General features: G+C 31.4%; 1 protein-coding gene across 1 annotated transcript in view; it reads left to right on the top strand.

The window, feature by feature from the left end:
- LOC123667619 (irregular chiasm C-roughest protein-like) overlaps positions 1 to 16,493 on the top strand; it is a 39,220-nt gene that overhangs the window by 9,231 nt on the left and 13,496 nt on the right. Inside the window, exons 3-9 of the mRNA XM_045601485.1 lie at positions 6,446 to 6,526; positions 6,701 to 6,852; positions 9,478 to 9,569; positions 9,923 to 10,031; positions 11,881 to 12,054; positions 14,973 to 15,075; positions 16,058 to 16,191. Of these exons, the coding sequence (XP_045457441.1) occupies positions 6,446 to 6,526; positions 6,701 to 6,852; positions 9,478 to 9,569; positions 9,923 to 10,031; positions 11,881 to 12,054; positions 14,973 to 15,075; positions 16,058 to 16,191 (845 nt within the window). The remainder of the gene's footprint in view (positions 1 to 6,445; positions 6,527 to 6,700; positions 6,853 to 9,477; positions 9,570 to 9,922; positions 10,032 to 11,880; positions 12,055 to 14,972; positions 15,076 to 16,057; positions 16,192 to 16,493) is intronic.

The raw sequence follows: 16,493 nt of genomic DNA, 5'->3' as shown, positions 1-16,493 counted from the left end.
GTAACCCTGATACACAGTGAAAATAAAACACATTACCCGAACGATATTTACCTAAATGTATCTATACTGTACGTGGGAAGCACCAGCGTGGTTTTATCGCGTATTATTTAACGTATTTCCACGTGAAATTACCTTATTTCGAATTGAATAGGAACATTTTGATAACATATTGTTCTTTTCATACTAATTTTTTAGATTTTGAAACATGGTGGTTACTTTCAACCTATCGCCCAAGAAATAAGATAATAGTTTTTCTTGAATGTGTATAAGTATACCACGATTCAGCCTGTAGCATCTCACAGCTGGGCATGGGCCTCTTTCTCCATGTAGGAGAAGGATTGCAGTTATTTTATATACCACGCTGCTATACTACGAATTGGCGGATATTTAGTACTAGTAGAAACTAGGTCGTATATGTATGTTTTTGTACTCGTATGTATATGTAGTTTCATGCCTGCGAGTATGTCTATTGTAGAGTTATGTATATTTATATATATATATTATTTTATGTACACCTCTATGCCGCTTTATTCTTTGTCATGTCATTTTTCTAAAGGTTGTCTGGAGGGGATCGCTCTTTAGCGATAAGACCTCCTTTTGTACACATTTCTTTTTTTGTTTTTACTTGCATATTTTATGTTACATGTATTGTCTCTGGTTGTACAATAAAGTATATTTGTATTGTATCATATTGTACGTAGGAAGTACAATATGATACAATACAAAAATAGGACGTTTTAAATTCAAACGACGCGCGTTCGAATTCTAGAAAATATTAACAACTTTTATACATCATGTGATCAACAGTAGAAAAACTCTATTTCAAAGGTTGTCTGGAAGAGATCATTCTTTCAGCGATATGACCGCCTTTGTACATCTTTAATTTTTTGTTAATACTAGCTGTACCCAGCGCGCGTTGCTACACTTTTTTTGGTCACCTCAGAAAACAGTCAACTCGAAACCATTATGTGCTCATGCACAACACTTTGCTGAAGACCATGACATGATGAAATGCATAGGTTACGATTCTATAAAGGACATACAGACAAACATTCTTCATATATATATACATATATGGATTTGGTTGTTTCAAGAATATTATTAATATTATTATGTCATCGTAATTCCCGAGTCACAAAAAAGTTAAGTAAAGTGTCCCATTTTTGAAGTACTAGTTATAAAAGCAAAAGGTGATCTAACGCGCCCTTTGTTATCTGAGTTCTTAGTTCTTTCGAGAACTTTCTCCCCTCTATTTGTCTAGACGACCTTTAGAGATGGCAGGATCTCTATTAGCTATATCATCCTATGTTATCTGTGCAGTCAGGGCTCCCTTTTACGTTTTTTACTCCACTAGCTAAGGCTCGCGGTTCTACTTGCAATTTATGATCCTCAGATATCAGGATAAAATATATAATAACGGGATAGAGTATAAGATAGGTTATTTATTTTTCTTAGTCTTCTCCTTTATAAGTAAATAAACCTTTGATTAGTTGGATGGTAGATGTTGGTTCAGTTTAGTTTATGACGAGATTTACCTAGTTTTATTGAAATTTATATTTTTATTATTAGTCTATATATGACAGATTCTAGAGTCTGCCCTTGTTGAGAAAATAGTGACTCATCGCTGCAACTTAACTTAGCCAAGCCTGTCTGAATGACTCACTTCAACTGGTCAATTATGACGTGGCGCTCTACTACGATTTTCAATAATCTGCCTATCTCTCGTTTTATTACGAGCGTTAGGGTTTTAACATAATTTGTACATATAATAGCTTATGTCAAAATTCTATGTCTAGTAAAAAATTAAGAGATAGAATATTGAAACTGGCCATAAATTGGTCAAGCAGCGTGGGGCTAACCTAAGCGAAAAACTTACTATTTTCTTAATTAAAATACTATAATCTAAGTTGGCATCTTAATACAATATCAATCATACTTTTTGCTCATCATAAAGCCTAAATGCGACCGGTTAAACATTCCCAAATATATCGAAGTTTAAATAAAAAACAGGTCACAAAATTACTCCCTTATCACCATCGTAATAAGGTCTATAACACTGTAATACATTGTAATTACATTATATATACTCTCATTACGAATATATATTATTAGAATACGCGCAAGAGTTCATTGATCCTAAATTTTTGGCTTCGGAATCTGTGATTGTTTGACGCATACACTATTTCAAATATTCAAGGTCAGATATTTATTGGCAGATGTGCAGGGCTTTGGGAAATCAAATTTATCACTGTTTATGTATCACGTTTTTATGATTCCTTTTAATATTGTTAGTGTTGGATGAGTGGTTTGTATAGCATGATGTTTGGAATTTCGAAACGAAATTCTGTATTTTTAGAATATACCTAAACATATTATAAATAATTATTGCAGAATTTTTCTATTATTGCAACTCTTAAATCTCTAAATCTCACTAACAATGCAAAGGTTTGGAAGTTGGTATTTTATTATATTTAAATTTAAATATTGTAATGATTTCATTTAAAATAAAATTTTATTTTTCCCATAATATTATTGAAAGCTTAAAATGTTAGTAAGCTTAAATTTCGCTTACATTTCATGATTCATTACCAATATATTTGGAAGTTACGTAATTTTTATTGTGATAACAGGTATATTGTGAAAAGTTTGCATTAGAGAACCGATGGCAGACAGCATTTATGGCTTAGCCTCTAATAATAATAAAATAAGTGTTGAATGTTATAATATAAACATCAATACGTAGTGTACTGAAATTAATTTGTATGATTCGACATTTAAAAGGATTTCTATTATATTTCTTTCATAATAGCCTACATCTACTAGTACTACTTACTAAGTCTACTTTAAAATTTTTAGTTTGTTTAGTCGGAAACATATAGAATTACTTTTTTTATACTATTAATAATAGTTGGTAAACAAGCTTACGGTTCACCCGATGATAAGCGATTACGCTTATTGCTCACCACAGGAACGCAACACTGCTTAAAAGCAGTATTATTTAGCTGCGATTTTCTGTAAGTTCGAGGTACTTCCCCAGTCGGGCTGCTCCAGATTTTGAGCAGGATACTCCCTGACATACATCACTTAATTTTTTTACTCTTTTACATTAACTTACATATTTAGGTAGTAGAAGTAACATCGAGTGCGGTCGTAGAGTATGAGATGATTTTTATTATGAATATTTTATTTTTAATAAACGTTTCACACTCAACGGATTCCCCAGTAGGATTTTCTCCTTTGTTGGGGGTCCGGAAAGACATACAATACATAAACACAACGCCCAGATCACGCCTAACATCTATATAGTCGATACATATGTCTGTCGTGAGCGGGAATCGAACCCGCGACCGCCAGCACAACAGCCAGTGCTATTACCGCTGCGCTAACGCGTCGTCAACTTTACATATTTTAATAGCTTAAACGAAAAACTCTTTGTCTTGCGAGCAGCCAAACACGTTTTAACAATTTTAAAAATAAAAGAAAATAATTTGGATAGAGACACCTTAATTATTTAGCTGTGTGTAACATAATTTATGACCTAAAATATCCTAATAATCAGTAGAGCTCTTAGGGTGCAGGACGACCACAAACACCGTGATACGAGATTTTTATATATATGTTATTTAGACGTTATATCTGCCATTTATGTATATATAAAAAAGAAGTTTTTCGTGTTATTTAATATAATATTAATGTAAATTTTTTCTTGTTTGTCATTTAAGTGATTTTGACTCGTTTACTCTGACACCTTATAAATATTAATTTTTTATACTTATTTTGTTCTTTTAAATTTATTATATGTCTTTGGATCATCGATTCGATTATCTGAACGCGTTATGTAAATCCGTGACACTGTTTCTTTGACCCTGGTTTTACACTAATTTGATTTGATAGCGGAACTAAATATCATATCACGATGTCAGTATGATAGTGTCAAGTAATATATCTTACAATTTAACCCATGATTTATGGTTTTTGCGTACAGTTAAATTAATTTATGGTGGTCTACTTGATTAACATGTTTGCATGATAATGCCCTGTTATTTAATGTTTGAGTTTTTTTTTGTTGTTCTTCTTTAGTTACTTTTGTGTACATTTTAGATATAATTAGACAAAGTAGATTTTGTCACTAACTACAAATGAGTTTAAACATAATCTTGATGATTAAGAAACTGGTGATGATAACTATCAAATTTGGGTGATTGTATTTTTACACATTCCTTATTGCTTAAGTATACGATTGTAACATTTATTCTTAATAGAAATATTATACGCTATTCCCTATTTCAGAAAAATCTAAAACGTCACTGGGTCCATCTAAAAACGTGTCAAAGGAACTAGCAAATCCTTTTCTTAGAAATGCTTTTAAAATATAAAAAAAAATCACACAATACAATTTATAAGTGAAAATAATATTCTTAAAACTTTGTACCAAATATCTTGAAATATGTAATTACAAGAACCAACTTTCGACCTAAATGGAGCAACGCAACCATACTCTAACAACCATTTTCTAGACATAATAATATTCTTAGAAGTAATTATTATACAAAAACCAAAAGATAGTCTCTAAAAGAAAACGCTTACTCCACACAACTATACCTTCCTATCTTTTACATATAATAAAAAGAAAAAAAAAGATAGAAATATATTCTATCAACGAAACCTCCTTATATAAAAAGGTGTACCTTATTAAGTAATTGCTTTCTTTTCTATATAAGAAAAGTAAAGAAAGATTCGCTCAAAGGGATCATGTCTTCAATGAAGTAATTATCTAAGTTACTGAATTTGTTTTGCTTCAGATGATTAAATGTTTTATTTTTATATATTGAACTTTTTGATAAAATTGTTTTAGATTTAATCTTCTATATAAATAAAAATAAATGTTGCTAAGCGCATAACTCGTGAATGGCTCGACCAATTCAGCTAATTTATTTTTTGCATGTTCCTTAAGGCATACGGCTGGTTTAGTACTAATAAAAATTAACTTTTACTATTAACTTTTGACAGAAAGAAGTCTGTCCGGGCAGCTAGTTTGTAATAAATATCTGATATAACAATTAATATTGACATTAAAATTATCAAGCGATCATGATATAGCTTTAAGCCAGAATCAGATGACCAAAAATAAACATCGATCATAAAAAAATATTTACAATATCTGAAGGAAAACAATTACAAAAATAAAATATATAATGATCCATAAACCCTAATTAACCAATTCCTACCAGAATTACTAAACGCAAAAATCTGTTTGCTCAAAACGAAAAAAAAACCGACTTCGATTACATCGACAAGTCATAAGACGTAAGTAGACGAAAAAATAGTCAAGTAAATACGCATTATCAAGGATTACTCAAAAATTAGTCATTACATCTCGATCGACACAACACTCCCGAGTGTGATCACAAGATAAGCATCAGGTTTCGATCAAAATAAGAATTATCAAAATCGGTAAGCCACGTGAAAAGTTAAGCGGTATAATATAAAGTAGGTCTATGAGATACAACAACATAGGTGTTCGAAAAGTACTAAAGTAAACATTATCAGGTATAACCCGAAAAGTGCTTGTTAGATCTCAATTAATTTAAGTGGGACCGCATGAAGGTGTTGCGTACCTTTCGATTAAAAAAAAGTCATCGAAATCTGTCCAGTCAAAAGATCTGAGGTAACATACGTACATAAAAAAATACAATCGAATTGAGAGCCTCCTCCTTTTTTGGAAGTCGGTTAATAAGAGCAATGATGCCACAGAACAAGTTTTTTTTTATTGACAAATTCTGCCAATAGCTCTCGATCGGCAGTGAAATCAACATCGTAAAGAAACCTGTTGACATAGAAAAACATTGAAAGCCTTTTGTATACAACTACAGTGAAAAACAAGTGTACGGTCAGCATGGTAAGCGGTTACCTGCCTGTGGACTCCTACGACACTAGAAGCGTGTTGCCGACCCTTCTCCTAATTTCAATATATTGCTGTAGCGCATCTGCAGGAGTTCTGCACAATTATCAAATTACAATATAGCTTTAGCATAGCAATCATTATGGATAAAAAATCAACAATCACTTTGGAGCAACTTGGTAGATTTAAATCAAATCTTTCTGTTTGAAATATGAGTACAATTAGGAATATCTCTCTTGGGCAAAGGTAAAGCAATGGTTCGTTTACATTATACTGAATAAGCTCTTCAGACTCATTGGTCCCTAGTAGTTGAGTCTCGGGTACCTGAAGACACGTTACAAACGCCCTATCTGTTTGGCCTGATGGAACTCGTGTAAGTTCATCAGTCAGTAACTGTGACTATTAGGAATTTAAAGAAAGTAAATATTCTGTCCTCGAACCAATGGAAATTTTCAGATCTTTTTTTATTATAGTTAAATAATTATGTGTATTTGTATGTGTATATTATGAGAATCAATTTTTAAAATATTTTATTTGTTGCAGGCGATTACTCACTAGATATAAGAGACGTAGCTTTAGAAGATGACGGCAAATACCAATGTCAAGTTAGTTCCGGTCTCAACGGTGAGTTATGTACAGAATCATCATTAATAAACATTTCAATCATTGATGTCAATGAAAATATTAATTAGTCAACATTTTTTAATAAAATCGAATGATCGATATTTCAAATGAGTTTTATTAAATGTGTTTCATATTTTATTATAGTCTTGATTAAATTTTGATATTTTTAATTAGGTGAACCGGCTATAAGATCGAGGTACGCTCAGCTGACAGTATTGGTTGCGCCGGACCCGCCTCGGATAATACAGGGAGCTTTTATTGACGCTATTGAAGATCAATCAATTGATATCGAATGCGTATCTGAAGGAGGCAAACCAGCGGCCGAAGTAAGTTAATGTGATTAATATAATAATCTAATCAATTTGTTAAGTTTGATGAGGTTTTGAAATTCAGTGGTTTTTTAAGATTTTATATTTATTTTTTTTGTGTTTTATTGGTTCTGTATATTATCATGATATGTAATTACATATCATGACAATATACATAACATAATAAGTAACATTATTTTAAAGGAAAAACATTAGTTTAGTAATTATAAATGTGAAAGTACCTTTGTCTATCTCCCTGTGTGTTATGCTTTTACGACTAAACCACATAACTGATTTCGATCTAATTTCGTACAAAGATATCTTTTTTTTTATACCACTAGGTCAACAAACATGCGTACGGCTCACCTGGTGGTAAGAGATTACCGTAGTTTGTAGACGCCTGCAACACCAGAAGCATCGCAAGCGCGTTGCCGACCCAATCCCCAATCCCCCCAGGAGCTCTTTAATCTTTCGTACAGATAAATATTGAGATAGACAAAAAGATTGAAGAGAGTCGAAATTGTCATTGTTGAAAATAAAATCTTGTATTTTGGTATTTAACAAGAAGTAAGTAGATATCTGTAAAATTGGTGTCCTAAGAAATTAAAAATATTGCCATAAGTAAACTATTTCACGCAAAAGAAATCGCGGGGAAAAAAGATTAGATACTTATTTTATTAATCATTGTACACTTATTGAAAGATAAAAATAATGATCCAATTTTGAGAAAGTATGCAAATCGAAACTAGTTACTCAGAAATATGCATAATTTTGGTATTAATGACAGACATAGAAATTAATAATTTAATGATAAGTTAGAATTTCTGAATATTTATTTAAACGTGTTCGTTTTTTGTTTCTTCTCAATATTATAAATTAAATAAAAACACATATTAAATATATTAAGCGTATAAAAAGTGATTTAAAATAGATTTGTGTGGCGCCGAGCGTCTTTTAAAATGCTAAAATAGTGTGTCTGAAGATTTTAATAGATAACACAATAAAATAGGCTGATATAGTGGACAGTTTATCACGTCTAGATTTTGTAGGATTTAAAATTAAAAGTTATTGCCTTGATTGATATTTTAAGTGGCCCGTATTATACATACGAAATTATATGAAGAATGTGTTATTATGTATAAATTGTTTATGCATTTTTTCTGATGATTTATCAAATGATCTTTCTTAATATAAAACATTGAACCTCTTCTTTTTTAATAGGATGGATTTCGATTAACCGGTTTGTTTTTTTTTAACTAATAATATATATTTAATATGTAATTATTCAAAAGACAGTTTAAAATAAACCTATTCAATATCTACTAGCAGAATCATAAAGCGAAAAAATATTAGCTGTGTGTAATTGTTAACTTTGAAATGACTTTAATGACAAAATTGTAAAAAGCACGAAAATGAAAAACAGTTGAAAATGCGTACAACGTATAGTGAATTATATCGTACATTTTTTTTTCTAATCTTAGACATTAATGGAAATAATCAATGAAACAATCTCAATCGTTATATTGACGATCTTAAAAAAAATGCAAGCCCCTTTGATGTTCTGTCGTATTCATTTATAGCTATATTAAGTTCCTTGAAGCTTTGGTATTTTGAAGTGTATTAAATTCAGAATCAACTTAATTTTATTAGTGGTAATGAACTTAATTTCAAATGTTATTGCCGCTGTCCTTGATATATTTCTAATCAAAATAAACTACCATCTTAATAGTTTCCACGTAGTACTTATAAATATTCTCAATATAAATGAATAATTTTTTGCAGAACAGTATTCAGGTTTTAAATTAATGATACTAGTTTTGTCTGACTAAATTGATCTTTATGTGTACATACATAGTTTTATATTTGTACATCTATGAGAGAGTTCCTTCTAACTATCCCACGTGATACGCAATTCTAATTAAGCAAAATTTCAATTTAAATTAGGCTAAATTCAAAAAAGCCTATCGAATATTTACTGTACATTTATTGGTTTATCTAAAATGTTCCTTGGTGTAAAGTCGATCTTTTTAAATACATAGGCTATATAATATAATGCTGTGTGGTTACGGCAGTAAGAATATAGCCATTCCCTCTCTTCTCGTGGGTGTCGTAAGAGGCAACTAAGGGATAATACAGTTCCACTATCACCTTGGAACTTAAAAAGCCGACCGATGGTGGGATAACCATCCAACTTCTGGCTTTGAAATACACAGGCCGAGGACGGGGAACAGCATCTTCGGTGCGACAAAATCAGCCAGCCCTGCGGTCACCAACCCGCCTGCCCAGCGTGGTGACTATGGGCAAAACATATGAGTTCACGCCATTTTTGGCGCGAACTTTTGTAGGCCTGTGTCCAGCAGCGGGCTGTATTAGGCTGAAGTGATGTGGCTATATAAACACTCATTTTCAAATAGAATAGTTAATATAGCGATGTTTCAAATCAAAATTTGAACATAAAAATATAATTAATATAAGAACTATACCTTCTTATTTTTTTTTTAAATTATTAATCTTAAGGAATACAATGCTAAAGATGTTATTATACATGTGTTATGTATGTATTACAGACCATAATTTACACACAAGCATTTTGAAAGTAATGTTTCCCATGTTCCCTTTTTTAATTATGTTCCTTGTTCGCAGATAACGTGGGTTGATGGCAATCAAGTTGTAATAAAAAACAACGTTGATAGCATAGTCGAATTGTTACCAGACGAACAAAGATATAGGACTAGGTATGTATCGTTATCTACGTGAGTAACAAAGTTACATTTGATTTTATGTAATCTTGAGAGAAGTCTTGTTTTGACAGTAATATAGGTATAACTCCAACTTTGTCACGTAAATTAGAACTTTTTTAATTTATTACGTAAAAATACTTTTTAGATTTGTGTATGCGTTCGCGAGGATGCTTTTGTATGCATGCGTGTGTGTGTGTGTGTGTGTGTGTCTGTGCGACAGTTTTTTACTCATTGTGTAATGTTAAAAATTACTTCGGAATATATATTTACTTATCTAGCTAGACATATACATATAAATATATTATCTATGTGTTAATACAATAGATAACCTAATGACGTCATTACAGATCTGTGTTGCGGTTGATACCTAGCAAGAGTCACCACAATCAGACAATCACCTGTCAAGCACAGAACACCGCTGACAGGGCGTATAGGATGGCTACAGTACATCTTGAGGTATGTCAATAAAATTAGAATACAGAATCATACATAATTATCAATTGATCATCTCAAACTCATTTGAACTAGGAACTTCTTACAATAAAATCAATAACTTTCTTTTTGTCTATACTTGCCATGGATATTATTAAAAAAAAAAACAATACTAATATTATAAAGGTGGTGAGCTTGTTTGTTTGTTTGCTTGAACGCGCTAATCTTAATAATGGTCCGATTTTAAAAATTCTCAGTGTTAGATAACCCAAATATTGAGGAAGGCTATAAACCATCACGCTAATATTAATAAAAGCAGAGCAACAATGAAGAATGTTTCAAAATCGGGGTTTTTTTTAAGTAACTATACTACGCGTACGAAGCCGCGTGTAGAAGCTAGTAAAGAATGTAATTTAATTTAATAATTACAACTAAAAATATTTGAAAATGAGTATCTAAACTTTGATGCAGAATAGTGTGACATAAAGACTTTTTGTACGACAATCGTGCAGAAAAACGATTTCAACAAACTCTGTCTAAATTTTATATAGTAAAAAAGAGAGACGAGAATTTTCTTCCCTCTCTTACTCATTCTCTACTATCTCTTACTCTCCTCATCCTTTTCAGCACTATAACATTTTTCTTTCAATATCAGGGCAAGTGCTTACTCGTTTGCTAGTTAACGGTACGTTTTCAGCCTCATTCACTGTACGAAACTTACTTTTAGTACCTCATTCAAAACTTCAATTACTTTTATCTTACCTGTTGATACAAAATTTTGTAGTAGAGTAACGTGGTGGATTATATTCCGATCTCTCTCCTACATGGAAAAAGAGGCCTATGCCCAGCAGAGGGATGGTAAGCTGAATCCTGAAATTTATTTGTCCTATTTATACAATCAGTTTAATTTAGTATTTGTTAACAGCAGTGTAATATCAGACTTTTAAAATTGTTTAGTATGTCTAACTAATTAAAGTAAAAAATTACTATACAACAAGTGTAATATGTAAACAAATTTACCTTTTATGCGATTAATATTATTCCATACTAAAATTAACTAAATTACATTTACCTAATTACGCGAGGTACGCGCTAATTAGCTTTTACCTTTTAAAATCATTACCTCCTGTTTGTAAAATATAATACATCTAAAGCTTTACACAATAATTAGCGTTAAATATTTTCTCAGTCAAAATGGCTTGTTAAATCTGCAAACAGTTCTATAAGGACGGTGTTAATCTGATTACATCCTGTGTAATGCGCTATCGTTAGCTTGATTTTTATTTCTTTTACTTTTAGACTTTTATTATCATCATTATCAATCATAATTTTATAATTACAATACTTACTGGCTTTATTATTACTGGCTGGCTTAAAATATCACTGGCTTTTTTATGACTTAAAATTTTAATAAAGATTTTGCAATGTTATTTCTTTTTACGGATTGTTTTGGATTTAATTGAAATTTTTCTTTACAACGCCGCGTTGGCGCAACGGTTCCAGCCATGGATTGTACCTGTTGCGTTGGCGGTTGCGGGTTCGATCCCCGCACATAACAAACATTTGTATTGGCTATACAGGTATTTGCTGTGGTCTGGTTGTACAGTCCTTGTAGGTCTCCCCACCGTGCCTCGGAGAGCACGTTAAGCCGTCGGTTCCGGTTGTTATCATGTACACCTGATAGCGATCGTTACTCGTAATAGGGAATATATCCGCCAACCCGCATTGGAGTAGCGTGGTGGATTAAGCTCTGATCCTTCTTCTACTTGGTGAAAGAGGCTTATGCCAGCAGTGGGATATTACAGGCTGAAGCGTATATATAATATATAGTGTGTAGTTAATGTGTGCTTATCCAATGTTTCCTTTATATCAGGTAAAATACGCTCCAAAAATCAACATGTCAGTGACATCAGGATTAGTCAATAATAGGATACCAGAAGGTACAGAGGCGCGGATTCTATGCGCGGCTGATGCAAACCCTCCCCCACAAGTGTATCGATGGTACTTGAACAATAATCCCGTTGTTGGAGATTATTTGGAAGAACTGGTGAGTTTATCTTTTAGTTTTAATTTATGAATTAGCTTTTTGCGCATAAAGAAGACTAAGACTAAAAGACTACAGACTAAAATAACTACAATTCGTGCCTTTTTAATTTTCATATAGTAGGCAAAGAAAATAAAATACATTACAATTCGTAAAAAATAATAAATTTAAAATTAGCACAAGTTGTTAACAAAAACTCTAAATATTAACTAACAAGTTGCGAATTTAAAAAAAATGTAATTTTGAATTTAGAACTCGCTTTATAATGCACAAATATAATATAATAATTATGTTATCTAGTTGTAATAAAATTAACATTAGAACATAAGAAACAATAATGATTTAAATTAAGAACGCATTTTTGAATTGTTTAATTGCTATAGAGAAATAAAATGCACTTGCTATTGAAATTAAGGAAATGTTCTTTTTTTTTTAATATCGCATATTTTGTTAACTATTTATATATTTAAAAATTACAAATTTTTATTGTAAATGAAAACGCAAAATTAAACTCATAATAATTATAACTAACGTTTATTACTACACCTCGAGTGCAAATTAACACAGTTATTAAATATTTTGTGTGAATTCTGCGCACGTATTAAATAATTCGGTGTTGAAAGCTTCAGAATAGTCATAAAATTTTAAACTGGCTACATTTGTATTGTACTATGTTAGGTTAGGTTAGTTTTTATATTATCGACTTCTTATGCTGTTCACGTGTATTTATATTTTTTCTTATTAAAAAAAGTATTCGCTACTTGTAATTATGACGGAATATATTATCTAAGTATATTAAAAGAAATAAATCGCTGAAATGTATGTACGCGCATAATTTCCGAAGAACTGCTCCAAATTAGATATTTTTTTGTTTGTTATTGTCATACAAAAGTTTATAGTTTATATCGGAACGAAACATACAAATTCAAACTAGGCTGTACGGACTATAATCCTTTGCCTTTCCCTATTGGGGATAAATTTTAAAACAACAACAACAAAAGTTTATACACAAAAAAATAAAATAAAAGTATGTGTAAACAATTTACATACGGCAGAAGTGAAACTTCTGAAAAGGCGTTTCACGGCCTCGGGAAAAACAAGGTCGTAAGGGCCGCACAAAACGCGTCACTTATGCATTTTGAGCATGAGTGTAATGAGATATAATTATCTCATTCTCTCCTGTCCATTTATATGTTTATTGCTTTATGGTCACGCATTTTCATTTCGTCGAGTTTCAAATCACAACTATTCCAAAAAAGTTCCACATAAAAAATATGATATATCCACGAAAAGAAAATATAATGAAGTTTGTTGTTCGAAAATAATACGCGTATACATTACATGTCTGTCATACATTTTTATTTACATAATAGATAAGCAAAGATTATGAATAATAAGTAATATTATAAGTATATATAAAGAACTATGCTACTATTTATGCTATTTCATTTCTCACATATGTAGGCTAACAATACAGAGACAATAGTGGTAATAGGCTGGGGAATTTCTAAGATACGCGTCATCGTCTCAGCGTTTCATATTTAACGGGGTAGCTTAGCGTGTGATGTAAGGCCTTTCAACCACTACTGCTAACGGAAATTGGCTATATCGCACAAAAAAAATACAAAATGTATAATTATTTTCATCTAAGTCCACTTTACAAGTAAAACTGATGTATTTAATTACTTTTATATATAGTTATATATTAAGCATCTGCCAATCCGCAGTGGAGAGGCGTGGTGGATTAGGATCCTTCTCCTAGGTGGAGAGAAAGCCCAGAGCTATCCCCAGCTGTGGGATGTCACAGGCTTACGCTTAATCGCCCACAAAAAGCGCAATTTATTAGACATTTATAACATATAAATCTTAATATAGCTGACTATTATCCGCATATATTTTTCTTGAGATTTGAACATTTTGCATATCGATTTTTTTTTCATGGGTCATGAAATGATTTCTTAGCAGAATATTAAAAAGTACAAAACAAAAAAACATAAAGGCACATAATATAAATGATTAAATACATATGTGATGTCTGTAAGATCATCAAGATGTAGATATCTTTGAGATAAATTCATTCGTATCAATTTTTATTAATATTAACAGAATAATTTAAGTGTAATAAAGAATTATATATTATTATTAAATATCTCTACACAATACACACACGGTCGTCTGTTTCTAAAGTAAGCAACTTAATGGTGGTAACAGCCGACTGGTATATAGCTACATTTTTTTTCGATAAACATAAAATAAATATATAAATAAATATTTATATTACACTCAAACTCGGGGTGGAAATCGAACCCACAACCCTAGGAGCAGAAAGTAGGGTCACTACAAACTGCACCAACGGGCTAGTCATATGAGAGATAATTCTTAATAATAATTATAATAGGAACAAAAAAAAAACGTCACTGGTCAAAATTAAATAAAAATTAATAAATATTGTTACAAGTGACTGTGCAACAATCATTAAAGAAATAGCAAAGCTGTGTAGGAATGCGTCAACATTAATACGGAATCAAGGCGGGGATGTCTGAATGAAGCACACGATGCAAGCGCGTTTGTACAAATACCGTTTGTTTGTTTACTCTGTTTTATAAAAAAAAAAAAAAAAACTGTTGAGAAAAATGTGAGAAATATTCATGTTTTAAAAATAAAGAATTAGGAATTTCGAGTATAGAATACACTAATTTTAATACATGCAAAGTTTTAAAATATTTTAAGGGGTTTTATAACAGACCATAGAATATACACCGTGAGTTTTATTAATAATGTTACGTTATTACTGAATAACGAAGGCTATATTTTAAAAGGAGAAAACGGAAAAGCTAATATAGTGTAATCGCGAGTGAAGCCGTTGCCGAAAGCTTGTGTAGTTTATTTCCAACTTGTATTATATGTTGTTTTTGTTTCAGATTATATTTAATGTATCCCGAAAACACAATAAGGCGATAGTGAAGTGTGAAGTCAGCAACGCCGCGGGAAAGAGCGAGTCTACCCTCACACTGAATGTTACTTGTAAGTTTTAGTGCCTAGCAAATTAACAAAGTTTTCATAAGACTAAATGTATTGAATCGAAAGAACTAAGGAATTCGTGTTTCACAAATTAACCAAAAAAAAAAAAAATACATGTTGTTTCTTTGTATTGTTACTGTTTTGTATAAACATTTTCTTTGAAATTTGAGTGTAGCGTTTTTTGAAAATATGTTGTTCTTTTTTACTAAGTCTTATGGTTCTAATATATATTTTATTAACAGACAACTGAAATATTTCTAATTACAAAAATAACTGAGGTTATTATTTATTTTTCAAACGACCGGTTGCACTTAACCTTGTTTTATTGAAAGTTTATTAACTAATATTTAACCATCGTTTTGTTCTCTTTGATTCCGAGAAGCGTTCCTTTGGTTCGTTTGAGGGGTTCTGTAGGTGTAATAGATTACGTTCCGATTAAAAAAAAAACCTTGCCCATTTTTAAATTTGACTTTGTTTAAATAGACGAGCTGCTTTGATAAACTCGTTCTGCATGATACCTTTCGTGAGCGCGTAACCATGACTATAATTTACAATAATAAACATTATACGAGAAGAAGAACTCTTTTTTTATATGGGGTTCTTTAGTTGTATGCGGCAGTTAGTATTAATATTTCACTTTATCGACCTTCATTAGGACTGAGAAAAATAGTATCCGACGTTTATGCAGTAATACGTTGCCAGAGTAGCGCGTATATTAAGACAAAGTCAAATTTAATAAAGGCGTAGATTTTTTTTATTATAACACTTACAGAACGCCCTATTTGAAGAAACGCATTAGAAGGCGAACACTATACCAAAAAAATAAATACAATAATTAAAATAATTATATTTAGAGATCGCTTTTTAGCGATAAGGCCCTTTGTACCTAATGAATATATTGTTAATATTTTTCTTTCTTTGCTATGTATTATTTCTGTTTTTGGTGTACAATAAAGTGCATTATTATTATTATTTTCTTAAATAGATCCGCCATCATTTCGAACTTATCCGCAAAACGTTGAAGCAGCAGTCGGTGCTAGCGTCACACTGAGTTGCGATGTAGATGGCCAGCCTCCACCAGAGATACGCTGGTTATTCCACGAGCCGGGGAGAATAGGGGTAAGTGACTACCATGCTAGTTGTTTACATAGTTATATAAGTAATTTTTATGACGGTACGAGCCGTTGTCGAGGGTTCTGGTCGAATGTAATAGTTTTAATAGCAAATATGTTAATAGTAAACATGAATGGTGGTCTCATTTACAGAATGTGGAGATAATTGGTATTCCTGAAAGTCAAAACGAAGTTGTTTTCTGAGATTGATCCGTTTTCAATATCTAGATGTTCCTTTAAAATGCTGAAATAGAACAACTTTCCAATCGTATGAATAATCTAAACAATAGCTTATCCATACACACATCC

The sequence above is a fragment of the Melitaea cinxia genome, chromosome 28, assembly GCF_905220565.1.
Source record: "Melitaea cinxia chromosome 28, ilMelCinx1.1, whole genome shotgun sequence".
Classification (NCBI taxonomy): Eukaryota; Metazoa; Arthropoda; class Insecta; order Lepidoptera; family Nymphalidae; genus Melitaea; species Melitaea cinxia.
The sequence above is the reverse complement of the archived record's forward strand: the minus strand, read 5'-3'. Positions and strand labels throughout refer to the sequence as shown.